This window comes from Protobothrops mucrosquamatus, unplaced genomic scaffold (genome assembly GCF_001527695.2).
Source record: "Protobothrops mucrosquamatus isolate PMUCROS unplaced genomic scaffold, P.Mucros_1.0 scaffold550, whole genome shotgun sequence".
NCBI classification, from domain to species: domain Eukaryota; kingdom Metazoa; phylum Chordata; class Lepidosauria; order Squamata; family Viperidae; genus Protobothrops; species Protobothrops mucrosquamatus.
The window spans coordinates 335,741-348,599 of NW_015386854.1; the positions used below are offsets into that span (position 1 = coordinate 335,741).

General features: G+C 37.7%; 2 protein-coding genes across 2 annotated transcripts; both read left to right on the forward strand.

Annotated features, from left to right (window-relative positions):
- The first annotated feature begins 1,394 nt into the window (after positions 1–1,394).
- LOC114922643 (olfactory receptor 1019-like) lies at positions 1,395–2,330 on the forward strand. The gene has a single exon (XM_029284358.1). The coding sequence runs from the start codon at positions 1,395–1,397 to the stop codon at positions 2,328–2,330; it is 936 nt and encodes a 311-aa protein (XP_029140191.1).
- Positions 2,331–8,071: 5,741 nt separating this feature from the next.
- LOC107288450 (olfactory receptor 5V1-like) lies at positions 8,072–8,917 on the forward strand. Its single transcript, XM_015817071.1, has one exon. The coding sequence runs from the start codon at positions 8,072–8,074 to the stop codon at positions 8,915–8,917; it is 846 nt and encodes a 281-aa protein (XP_015672557.1).
- Positions 8,918–12,859: the final 3,942 nt, after the last annotated feature.

The following is a 12,859-nucleotide window of genomic DNA, read 5'->3' on the forward strand; positions in this document are numbered from 1 at the left end:
CAATTTTTTTTTCTTCTTTTCAGTTCTACTGAGCAGGTCATTTGTTACTTTCCATTCTCGGACTTCTGTAAAGAGTTCTCATATTTCTAAACTGTTCGCTAGAACTGTAATCACACTGTTGACACATTAGTCACGATGAGTTTTTTTCACATATTTTCTTTTTTGAATAAAATTTAGGTTTAATTTAAAGTTAAAAGGTAGGTCTGCTAAACTAATTGTAACCTAGACCTTTTCAGGGACAAAGCATATATGTTTGATTGTTGCGCTATATAAAATAATGTAAAATAAATAACTATTGTAAGTGGAAGAGTAAATATTAAGGAAAAGAGTAACTTTCTGAAAGACATTATGATTTTTCTCATTCATACATGAATGTTCTAATAGAACACTTATAGTAATTCATAACTATATGATTTTTTCTCCCTATAGTATAAAATAGTAATCTAAACTGATGTTCAGCATCTGATTTTTGTTTTATTTTTATTAGATCAGATCCCAAATATTATCCATCATTTTCTGTTTCCATAGCTTTAGTCTGATTTGATGTCTGCTATGAATTCATAGAATAAAATATAGCAATGCTTTGTTTGCTCCTTGAATTTTTTTTCTTTAAATATTTTAAATGAGCTATATAAGCAATAATGTATAGGTTATACAAATAGGTTAAGACCAAAACCAATATGCTTCATTGAAGGCTCTTAGCAGATAACAACATGCTATGTGAATGTGGAGCCACATAGAGCCTGGTCCATCTACTGGTATGTCAGCTATTACCAGAAACATGTACCCATAATGACTTATTTTTGGCCAACAACAAAGCCAAGAAGGTAGTTTCATTTTGGCAGTTAAAAGTTTCATCTAGACATAGAAGAAGAAGAAGAAGAAGAAGAAGAAGAAGAAGAAGAAGAAGAAGAAGAAGAAGAAGAAGAAGAAGAAGAAGAAGAAGAAGAAGAAGGAGGAGGAGGAGGAGGAGGAGNACATGTACCCATAATGACTTATTTTTGGCCAACAACAAAGCCAAGAAGGTAGTTTCATTTTGGCAGTTAAAAGTTTCATCTAGACATAGAAGAAGAAGAAGAAGAAGAAGAAGAAGAAGAAGAAGAAGAAGAAGAAGAAGAAGAAGAAGAAGAAGAAGAAGAAGAAGAAGAAGAAGAAGGAGGAGGAGGAGGAGGAGGAGGAGGAGGAGGAGGAGGAGGAGGAGATGTAATGCCATGTATGCCTATTTCTTTTGTTTCATTTTATCACTGAACTGTTTCACTTGTATAGTTTTCTGATTCTATTTTTTTCTGGTATAAACATCTTATGAACTATCATAGTATTACAAAAAAGAAAAACCATTCACCCTTTTTTTTAAAAAAAAAAATTGTTTCCACAGAAGCAGCAGCAGTCCTAAGATGGAATTTTCCAATTATACTACAGTGACTGAGTTTGTTATCGCAGGATTCTCCAGCCTGCAAAAGACCAGAATTCCATTATTTGTACTCATTCTAATCATGTACATATTAACAATAATAGGAAATACAGTCATAGTCTTCATCACTAGTTATGAGCCTTCTCTCAGCACCCCAATGTACTTCTTCTTGAGAAACTTTTCCTTTCTAGAGATCTGTTTTACTACAGTTACAGTCCCAACCATATTGGCTGACCTCATTAGAGAAAAGAATGTTATATCTTTCAATTGTTGTCTTACTCAGATATATTTTTTCCATGCTTTTGGTGGCATTGAGTGCCTCCTTCTGGCTGCAATGGCTTATGATAGATATGTGGCTATATGTTTTCCTCTGAGATATAATAGAATTATAAATAATATTGTCTGTACTCAACTCTGCATTTGGTCTTGGATTACTGGTTTGGTCCTACCATTAGTACCAGTTTTTCTAATATCACAGCTCAGCTATTGTGGAAGCAATATTGTAGATCATTTTTTCTGTGACATATTGCCATTGCTCAGGCTAGTTTGTAATCAGACCCAACTCAATGAAATGTTGAGTTTTTTCATCTGTTCTTTCATTCTTGTTGGATCATTCACATTAACTGCAATTTCTTATGCTGCCATCTTGATTGCTGTTCTGAATATTCATTCTTCAGATGGACGTAAAAAGGCCTTTTCCACCTTTGCCTCCCATTTAACAGTTGGTATCTTTTATGGAACCATGATGTTCATCTATGTCAGGCCCACCCGAAATTTCTCCTTCAACATGGACCAGTTGGTAGCTATGTTCTACTGTATTATCACTCCACTTTTGAATCCCATGATATATAGCCTTAGGAATAAGGAAGTTAAACAAGCCCTTAAAAGAAATGTATGCAAAAGATTGGAAGACTTATAGTCCTGAACAAGTATTCTGAAGAACATTAAGTTATACAAAAGGAACAAAAACTGTGTTGTATATACTAGGTTCTATTTGCAATTTTGTAATCACCCAATCTAGAAATAACTGTTGCCACTCTATAGGCCAGTGGTGGCAAACCTATGGCACGGGTGCCAGAGGCGGCACTCGGAGCTCTCTCTGTGAGCACATGTGCCATTGCCCCAGCCTTGCCTCCCCCCATGACCCCCTCCTCCCCAGCAGCCCCCCTGAAGGAGAGTCGCCCTCGAGCGTGGCCCACATGGAGCAGCGCAGCCAAGGATATGGCAGCCAGGCAGCGTAGACAAGACTTTGCCCTCACACCCATCATGCAGTTAATGCTGTAGAGCGCAGGCAGAGGGTGTGGCCACCATAGCGCTCCTGGGCTGCCTGGGCGATCTGTGGCAGGCCCTGGAGGCGGTGAGTGGTCCTGTAGGCAAGTGGGGTGGGGTATGGGGGGCAGAGTGGGGGCAGGCAGGGGGGTGGAGCAGGGCCGGGGCCAGTTTTTGGGCACTAAGTCTCTAAAAGGTTTGCCATCACTGCTATAGGCCCTCTTTCTGAGTAGACCAACATACAGTTGTATTCTTAGTAGCAAATATAATGAATACTTCATAGCATATTGACTACTGAAGTTAAAATTAATGAGGCATATTTAGGGTATGTTTTCTCATTAAAAAAAGGAAGAGGGAAAGAGGAGAGGAGGGAGGAGGAGGAAAATACGTAGTTTTCTGAATTCAGCTTTAAATATCAAAAATCATTTTCTAAGTGAAAAAGCAGGTTTCAATTTTAATTTGCCAAAAGTAAGAAGAAATATATTTTCATACTACTCTACGTATTTTTTCTTGTATACAAATAAAATGATAATAAATGATGAATAATAAATGATGACAGCTGTCTTTAAATTTCTTTTTATTTTATATATTTATTTATCAAATTTTTGAAACTGTCCATCTCCCTTACCAGGGGACTCTGGGAGGTGAACAAATAAAAAATAAATAAAATATGAAATATGTTTTAAAATTTAAAATTTACAATTTAAAAAAGCAAGGATAGATTATAAAGTAATATTAAATAGTAATAAAAAGATGGGGAGAAGAGCTTTCTGGGTGCTAATCAGTAGCTGCATGCTCTTCTGTGGGTTCCAAGCATTTTTTTACATCTTTCCAAAATTGCTGCCTGCCTCACCTCTGGGGAGCGAATGTTCCAAGGGTGGAGGCAATGGCAGAGGAAACTCTTTTCTTGGACCTTTCTAGTCAGAATTCTTCATCTCACGGGGTCCACAATATACCATCCCTGCCTCACAGGTGACATGGTCTAATGCAGGGGTAGGCAACCTCTGCTCTTTTATGACTCATGGACTTCAACTCCCAGAATTCCTGAGTCAGCTATGCTGACTCAGGAATTCTGGGAGTTGAAGTCCATGAATCATAAAAGAGCAGAGGTTGCCTACCCCTGATCTAATGTAATGGGATGAAAATGTTTCCATAGATAACATGGCCCCAAACAATATCATTTTCCTTAGTGAAAGGTAACTTAAAAGAGTATAATAAGGTTTGTGAAAGACAAAGCACAAACCAAAGATATATACAGGATGGATGATAGCATAGGGAGAAGAAAAATAATGATATTGTTTCTTTGCCAAGTCTCTCCATTTACATTTTCAGTGTAACATTAATATATTATGATCATGCTGGCTCATCATACTGTGTTGTTTCACTATATCTGTTGCATATTGATTGATTATGTGGTATGGAGTTTGTCACTTACATAAATTACTATCCAGAATGGATGGAAGGGAGAGTGAGATATGAAAGGCAGACAGTGATAATATCCTTATTTTATTTATTTTTGTAGAAAAAGAGAACATTTACATTGTCAATAGCCTAATTAATAACAATTTTGTTTAGGTCATATTTAAGAAGATTTTTACTGAAAAAAATTACTTAAAGTGTAGCTTTAAGCAAAACAATAGCTTGAGGTTGGTATGCTTTGGCTTTACCGAAAGAAAAAAGAAAACTAAACTAGCCAATTTATCCAGCTCTATCAAATATTTTTATAACCAATATGATTTCAAATTATATCAGGAATAATACCTCATTGTGCTTCATAATTCTAATATCTCTCCATAAGAGGAAGCAACATAATTACCATTGTGTCTACTTCTGTTAAAGCATGCTGCAAGGAGACAAAGTAACATTCCTTTGTTACTTCCATCACAGTAGTCTCCAATGGACGGGAGCTAACAGGGTTATAGTACATCTCAATAATTCCAATGGTTAATTCTGGACCTGAAGATTTGTATTTATCTTCATATCCTTAGAATAGGAATATGAAAGAATTATTCATTTATCAAACTTATGTAACACTCAACTTCTAATCCTGGGCAGCTCAAAAGTACTAAAACAAGAAAAATACAATTAACAACAACAACAACAACAACAACAACAACAATAATAATAATAATAATAATAATAATAATAATAATAATAATAATAATAATAATAATAATAATGCCATTAATACATGGGCAGTCCCAGTGATATGATACCCAGCCGGAATTATCAACTGGACTTTGGCTGAACTGGAAAATCTAGACCGGAAAACGCGTAAACTTTTGAATATGCACCACGCTGTACATCCATGAAGTGACATCAACAGGTTGTACCTGCCAAGAAAAATAGGGGGCAGAGGACTATTGCAAATCCACCAAACTGTAGAAGAAGAAAAACAAAGTTTGAATGACTTTGTGAATCAAAGCACAGAAAAACTGCTGCAGGCTGTGAAAACAGAGAGCATTATAAAAATAACAGAAACAAAGGCAGAATATAAGGAAAAACGGCTGGATGACAGATTAAATAGATGGAAAACCAAAGCTTTGCATGGACAGCATTTGAAAAACATTGAAGGAAAATGTGATAACAACTTGACATAAACATGACTTAAGATGGGAACCATCAAGAAAGAAACGGAAGGCTTAATACTGGCTGCTCAAGAACAAGCACTACAAACTAATGCCATGAAAGCGAAGATACAAAAATCCACTGACAATCTAAATTGCCGACTTTGCAATGACAAAGTTGAAACTGTTTCACATCTAACTTGTGTGAGTGCAGCAAAATCGCACAAACTGACTACAAAGCTAGACATGACCGAGTTGCTAAATTAATCCACTGGGTATTGTGTAAAAAATACGACTTGCCTGTGTCTGAAAAGTTGTGGGAACATAGGGTGGAAAAAATTGTTGAGAATGAGAGGATGAAGATCTTCTGGGACTTTCGACAGATCACCATTTGGAACACAGCATACCAGATATCGCAGTTGTAGAGAACCGAGGGTACAGCTGATTGATTTTGCTATACCAGGAGATGCCAGAGTTGGATCTAGATAAATCTAGAAATATTCCATCAAAGGAGCAATTAACAAGCATATTGATCTAGATCCAACATATCACTATGTAAGAAACCAGACCATTTGAAGGGCCAATCAACAAGGGAACCAATCAGCTGCTCAAAATTCAAATATAGCTCCTAATGAACAAACAACTGCACGACCAACTGACCACACCAGCACACAAGATGTTTATGAGATAAGGAGAATAGGACAAGAAAATCCTGCTGATGATATTACCTAGTTTAGTAATGAAACATTCAGAAATTATATTTAAAAAGCTTGGAGAACAAACCACAACCAAAATTCAGAATGTGTCTCACAGAGATCTGGATTCCTGAGAGAACTGTGAAAAACACAAAGCCCAATGGGGAGCAGTAGGTCTGGAATTGAAACCTGTGGGAGAAACCTGTATTTTAAATGCCATAGAGTCATTTCAATAGCTAATATATTACTTTACCAGTACTATGTTCTATTAGACCAAACACAACTTTCTCAGACTGTTATTCTGTTATACTTCCTTCTCAAGATTTTGTGAGGCAAGCAAGCATCTCATCTACTGACAGGCTTGAGTGTAAATGGTAAAAGCTTTCCCTGCTACAAATTAGTTCTACTTGTCATCTATAGATGCATTTTTCTTTCATTATATTGTTTCAGTAATGCATTATTATTTTATCCTTGATTAATTTACCCCTTATCGATTAGATCTCCTCAGGCATCCATTGGCATAAATGAAAATCTTTTGCTTTGCTTTATCATAGCATATTGCTTCAAAAAAAGAAAGAGTAATGTTTCTTCTGCAAAGTAAGTACTTCGTAGAAGTGAAACATGTTTAATATATCTACGTTTGATGTTTTAAACAGAGAATAATATTAGATGTCTAACTTATTTCACAATAAAATGGAACAAATGCAGTGCATAGTTCTGAGAATTAGAGAAGAAAAAAATAATTTAAAGAGAAATCAGATGAATACTATTATAAGCAATATCCAAATCAAATGAATATTGAGGCAAGTCTGTTTTAAGTTTGGTTATTTTTTTGTCAGAGATTTTATTTTATTTTAATTTTTAGTATTTTAAAGCAGTCTATACTTTTGTAGCCACCTCACTATAGAGTCTTCTGGTCTTCTCTGATTTATACTCCATTATCCCCACCAGCATTTCTTCACATTTTAGTAATGTGAAGTTTATTAAGCAAAACCTTCCACTGTCTTAAATAGGAAGTTCAGACTGAACTTCAGGAAAAGCTTCCTGACTATACAATGTTTTGTCAATGAGATGTCATCTATCAGAGATGTATAATGAATCCTGCATTGAGCAAGGAACTGAATACAAGTGATTTCTATGGTCATTTTCAACTTTAAGTTTCTGTAACATCTTCAGTGGACCACAATTTGTTTATTCTCACATACACAGTTTTTATATAAATTGTATATGTGAAGATAAACAAATTGTGGTCCACTGAAAATTTCTTGTACAAGAATATTCCAAACAGAGATTTATAAATTCTCTCAGAAATGTCTTATGGTAAATTAAATAAAAACAAAAAAAAGCTGATGAAAAACACATAAGTCACAATGTATTTGTTGATAAAAGAAAGTTGACTTGCATTAGGGACAAAGTTATTAATGATAAAAAAGGTAATCTTCTCATAGGAATGATCCAAAAGTTCCCTTAACAGATTTCTTTTCATTATATAGATCAAATGCTGCCTAGATTGTAGCATAACTGTATTTTTATATAAAGCAATAGTCTTTTGCATTTCTTAACTAAAAAAAAAGTGGGTTTCTAGGCCAAATTATATACATGATGCAATTAATATTAAAATATTATGAAGCTGAATCCAATAATGACTTGAATCTGATAATGATAATGAAAAGATAAAATTTTAATTTGAAATAATTTAATTAAATCTGAAATATTCTGATTCAAAGCTAGGCAAAACTCTCCTGTTATTAATGGGAAATGGGAAAAGTAGCTTAAAAACTCTGGCCATGAAAGTAGTATGGATGAATGAATGAAACTTGAAGAGAGTGTTGAAATGCAAAATACTAAAAAATGTAGTATTTAGTCTGAAAATCTGAGGATTCAAAATAATTGGGTATAATAGTAATACATAGGGAGAAGAATTTTCGCAGTGAACATGCAGCCGGAGCCATGATTAAACACATATGTGATAAGATAATAACTCTTCGTTTTTTTCTCCCTCCATATCCAGTGTAAACATCATGTTCTTATCTAAAAATGGGAATCAAACATCTGTTACAGAATTCATACTACTGGGAATTTTAAATATTACACATGGAAGGAACTTCTTCGCCATCCTTTTTCTTGCTATGTATATTATCTGCATTTCAGGGAATTCATTCATAATTACTGTAACTATGTTAAATCAATCTCTCCACACACCCATGTACTTTTTCCTTGGCAATCTTTCTTTTTTGGATATTTGTTATATCTCTGTGACTGTACCAAAAATGTTTGCAAGTCTTTGGCTGCAATGTCCCATCATTTCCTTGGCAGATTGTGCAGCACAGCTTTATTTCCTTATTGCTTTAATGGGCACTGAAGGATTCCTACTTGCCTTCATGGCTCTTGACCGCTACTTTGCTATATGCTGCCCTTTGGTCTATACTAGGCTTATGAATAAATACACCTGTCTCCAGCTAGCTACCATATCTTGGGTTTGTGGTTTTCTAAATTCTTCTCTCCATACAGCACTCACATTCCATTTGTCTTTCTGCCAGTCTAATAGAATTAGCCACTTTTTCTGTGACATCCCTCCTTTATTGAGTATCTCATGCTCTGATGTATTATTTAATAAACTTGCCATTTTCACAATAGGCATATTTATAGGTCTTACCCCTTTCTTTTTTACTTTGGTCTCTTATGTGTTCATCCTTCATGCTATTATGAGCAATGATCACAAAGGGCGGCATCACAAAGCCATTTCTACTTGTGTATCTCACATTCTAGTTGTGATTCTGTTTTATGGTTCTGCTCTCTTCACATATTTCAATCCCACATCTACCAATTCATTTGAAAAATATCAGATTGTAGGAGTTTTATATAATATTTTGACCCCCACACTCAATCCCATAATCTACAGTTTACGGAACAAGGAAGTGAAACTGGCTCTGAAGAAATTGATGCATCTGAGGAAACCGGTCCACGGCAGTTAGGATCCAATTCAATTAATTTAAATCAGGTTTATTCAACTGGTACAGTATAGGGAAGAAGATGAACAAAATAAGTTTTGTACAAAATATGTGATCCACCAACACGTGGCACATGAGATGAGTCATGCTGCAAGTCCTCTTTCTTTCTTTCAGTTCTGTATTCATCCAAAGCGTTTAATTGTTTTTCAGATACAATCTTCTGTTTTATGACATACTTCTGATAGTTTCCAAAAGAAAGTTATATCTGATTTAATTCATTCAATAGTTCCTAAATTTAATAAATGCTAGGAAGAATGGTTGTGTTTGAGAAACATGGTGAATCTTTCCATTTTTTTTGACATTTGTCCTCTTTGTTCATTATTTGATTATCCAAAATTGTAATTTAGGGAACAAATTGATTGCATACATCTTCTTAAATGTCCATATTATATTTTTTGATATTACTGTCATTAATTAATTTTAATATATCAGCCATTTCATTTTCTTTTGTTCTGTTTGAAGAAAATGCATTGCAAAATCTAATAAGCATAGATATTGAATACTTGCTATTTTAATATTGTTTCTGATACTCCTCTCTTGCAACCAGATAATAAAATCAACTCAAAGAAAATGTATGAAGAGATGTTACACACAACACAATGAATTGAGGATAAAAGCTTATATTTGAAAATATAACATAGAAAGCTCTTATTGTATTTGTTTCAAGCCATTTTACTTGGTTACATCATTTCCCATTGTTCATTCCTAGACAAATTCCTAAATAAAAAGGTATTAATGTTACTGAGTCTCATCCTATGTCAGTTGGGCATTATTATACTTAATTTTGAAGAAATTAAACAAAATTGTTGAATTTGGTTTCTGAAAATATAAAGATGGGAGTTGTATAGATTGAACAGTTAATAGAAGTAAAGATCTCTATATAAATCTTTAAGACAGTTCAGGTTTTAAGAAAAAAAAACATTCTTGTTGTGTCCTGAGCCTGCAAAAGCAGGCTCGGGATGTTGCAAGAGTCCCGGGAATTTGCAAAAGCTGCCCGGGACCAGACTGAGCGGTGCCGGCCTTGCGCGCATGCGCAAGGCGGGAAAAGACCACCTTGTGATTGGTTGGAATTGCCCGGGGATCAGAAGGTATAAATAGAGGCCTGCATGCCCCTGCTCGGGTTGTTCGTAGATTGGAAGCAGAGAATAAAGACCTGTTAGAAATGCATCGTGTCAAGCGCCATTATTCTCCGGACTTAACACTGGCGACGAGGGTGGGATTCAGTCTATACAGCTAGGAAAGCTTGAAGACTCACCCAAAGAAGTCCGGAAGAGGAACAACGGCGTTGAAGTCAGCATTTATCCTGCCAGTACGAAATCGCTGGAGGGTGCGTGCGGCTGAAGAAGACCCTGTTCCTCGATCATGGTGAAAATTGGGCGTTTAGCGGAATTCGACGTCTCTCACCCTGAGAAGTGGGAATCTTACGTTGCAAGAGTCGAGACTTACTTCCGCGTAAACCAGATAAGAGAGGAAGGTCTAAAGGCTGCCACAATGTTGTGCATTTGTGGGCAAGACACCTTTGAGATCGCCGAGAACCTAATCGCCCCGGCCTCGCTGGAAACGGTGTCATACTCCAATCTGAAGAAAGTTTTGAAGGAACACTTCCAGCCTAAGCAATCTGTCATTGCTTGGAGGCACACATTTGAACTGAGGGATCAGCGAGCTGGGGAATCAGCAAAAGAATACAGACTTCAAGAACTTAGAGGAAAGACTGCGTGATCGTTTTGTGTGCGGACCGAGGAACAGACACTTATAGCAGAAGCTGTTCACTAAGGAAGATGTCTCTTTCCAAGATGCTCTGCGAGAGGTTTCAGCAGAAGAAGCTGCAGGTGGGGCGGTCAAGAACATGCGGCCTAATCGAAGCGCTCCAGAGACCGCCACCATCCACAAGGAAGACATGCGAGAGGATTCGGAAGAAGATCCTGAAGAAGAGGTGGACAAGCTTTACCAAGCAGCTGGAAGGAGGTCCAAAGATCGTCAGGACAAGGGCCCAGCTGAGCTTCGTTGCCTCGGATGCGGTGGTCGCCACAAGCGAACGGAATGTCGGTTCCATTCCGCCATTCGCCGAGCGTGCGGAAAGGCCACATCGCTGCGGTCTGCCTGGGTCGACAGAAGGTACAACCGAAGGAAGAATTGAATCTGAAAGTACCAGGGTGCCCAGTCAAAACAGGGTGGGGTTCTGTGCAACACGCCGGAACATTTTAAGAATAGGCACACACAAACCCCTTAAAAAGAAATTATCCCTTAAAGTGAAATTGCAGGGAGTGCCATTGTCGATGGAACTTGACACGGGGTCTGCCCTATCCATAATTTCCCTCAACACATTTCACAAAATCTGCAGCAGCAGTGGCCAGCGAGTTTCGTTAAGGCCTTCTAATGTAATCCTTACAGATTTTCAAAATTCTCAAGTGTGCGTTAAGGGGGAGGCCACCCTTAAGGTACAGTATAAGAATTTTTCAGGCCCCTTAGACGTGCTGGTTGTGGGGGGTGAGCGAACGAGTCTCATTGGACTCGATTGGTTTGAGGCCTTGGGAATACAAGTAACAGGGCTACACAAATTGCAAACAGAGACCCTTGCAGATGTATGCAAGGAGTTTGCAGATGTTTTCAATTCTGAGCTAGGGTCCTACAAAGGACCTCCAGTTTCACTGAAGCTAGATCCAGCTGTACAGCCCATTAGGGTTAAACCTAGGAGAGTACCATTTGCTCTTAAGGGTAAGATTGATGCTGAACTGGACAAGCTGCTCCAGCAAGGCATTCTAGAGCCTGTAGATTCTAGCCCGTGGGAAACTCCCATTGTAACGCCTTTAAAGGCAAGTGGGGACATTCATATTTGTGCTGACTACAAGTGCACACTAAACAAGGCACTACAGCAACATGCTTATCCTGTGCCTGTAGTGAGCCACATTCTGGCTTCTCTCAAGGAGGGAAAATTTTTTGCTAAGCTTGATCTGGCTCAAGCATATCAACAGCTGCCTGTTGATGATGCAGGAGCAGAGGCCCAAACTATTGTCACCCATCGTGGGGCTTTCAAGGTGAAGAGGTTACAGTTTGGGGTGAATGTCACTCCTGGCATTTTTCAGAGTGTAATGGAAAACACCCTGAGGGGTATTCCTGGTGTGTGTCCTTATTTTGATGACGTTCTCATCGCTGGAGACTCTCCACAAATGCTGGCAGAGAGGTTAAGGGCTGTTTTGCTTCGTTTCCGGAGAGCAGGCCTTAAATTAAAACAGGACAAATGTAAGATTGGTGTGCATTCCACTGATTTCCTGGATAGATGCGCAGGGTATACACACGTCTGATGCTAAGCTCAAAGCTATTCAGCAGGCTCCAAGCCCCAAGTCTAAGGGCGAATTGCAAGCCTTCTTGGGTTTACTGAACTTTTATCATGCTTTTCTACCTCATAAAGCTGCTATTGCTGAACCTTTGCACAGGCTTCTAGACAAAAATGCTTGTTGGCATTGGACCAAAGTCCATGAGGCCAGTTTCAATGAGGTTAAGGCCTTGCTTACATCCAATCCGGTGTTAGCTCATTTTAATGAGCAGTTGCCAGTGTGTCTGGCTTGTGATGCTTCTCCCTATGGTGTGGGTGCTGTACTTAGCCATCTGATGGCTGATGGGACTCAGGTCCCTGTGGCTTATTATTCTAGGACATTATCTGCTGCTGAGCACAACTATGCTCAAATTGATAGGGAGGCTTTGGCTGTTGTGGCTGGAATTAAAAAGTTCCATGATTTTCTCTATGGCCGCCATTTTACGGTCTTTACGGACCACAAGCCTTTGCTGGGGTTATTCACTACATCTAAGCAAACACCTCACATCCTGTCCCCTCGTATGCTGCGTTGGTCCTTCTTTCTGTCAGCTTATGACTATTCACTAGTTCACAAGCCTGGCAAGGAAATGGGT

What these genes read in the sequence shown, in the direction of transcription:
- LOC114922643 (XM_029284358.1), top strand. Translation starts at nt 1,395, where the DNA reads ATGGAATTTTCCAATTATACTACAGTGACTGAGTTTGTTATCGCAGGA.
- LOC107288450 (XM_015817071.1), top strand. Translation starts at nt 8,072, where the DNA reads ATGTATATTATCTGCATTTCAGGGAATTCATTCATAATTACTGTAACT.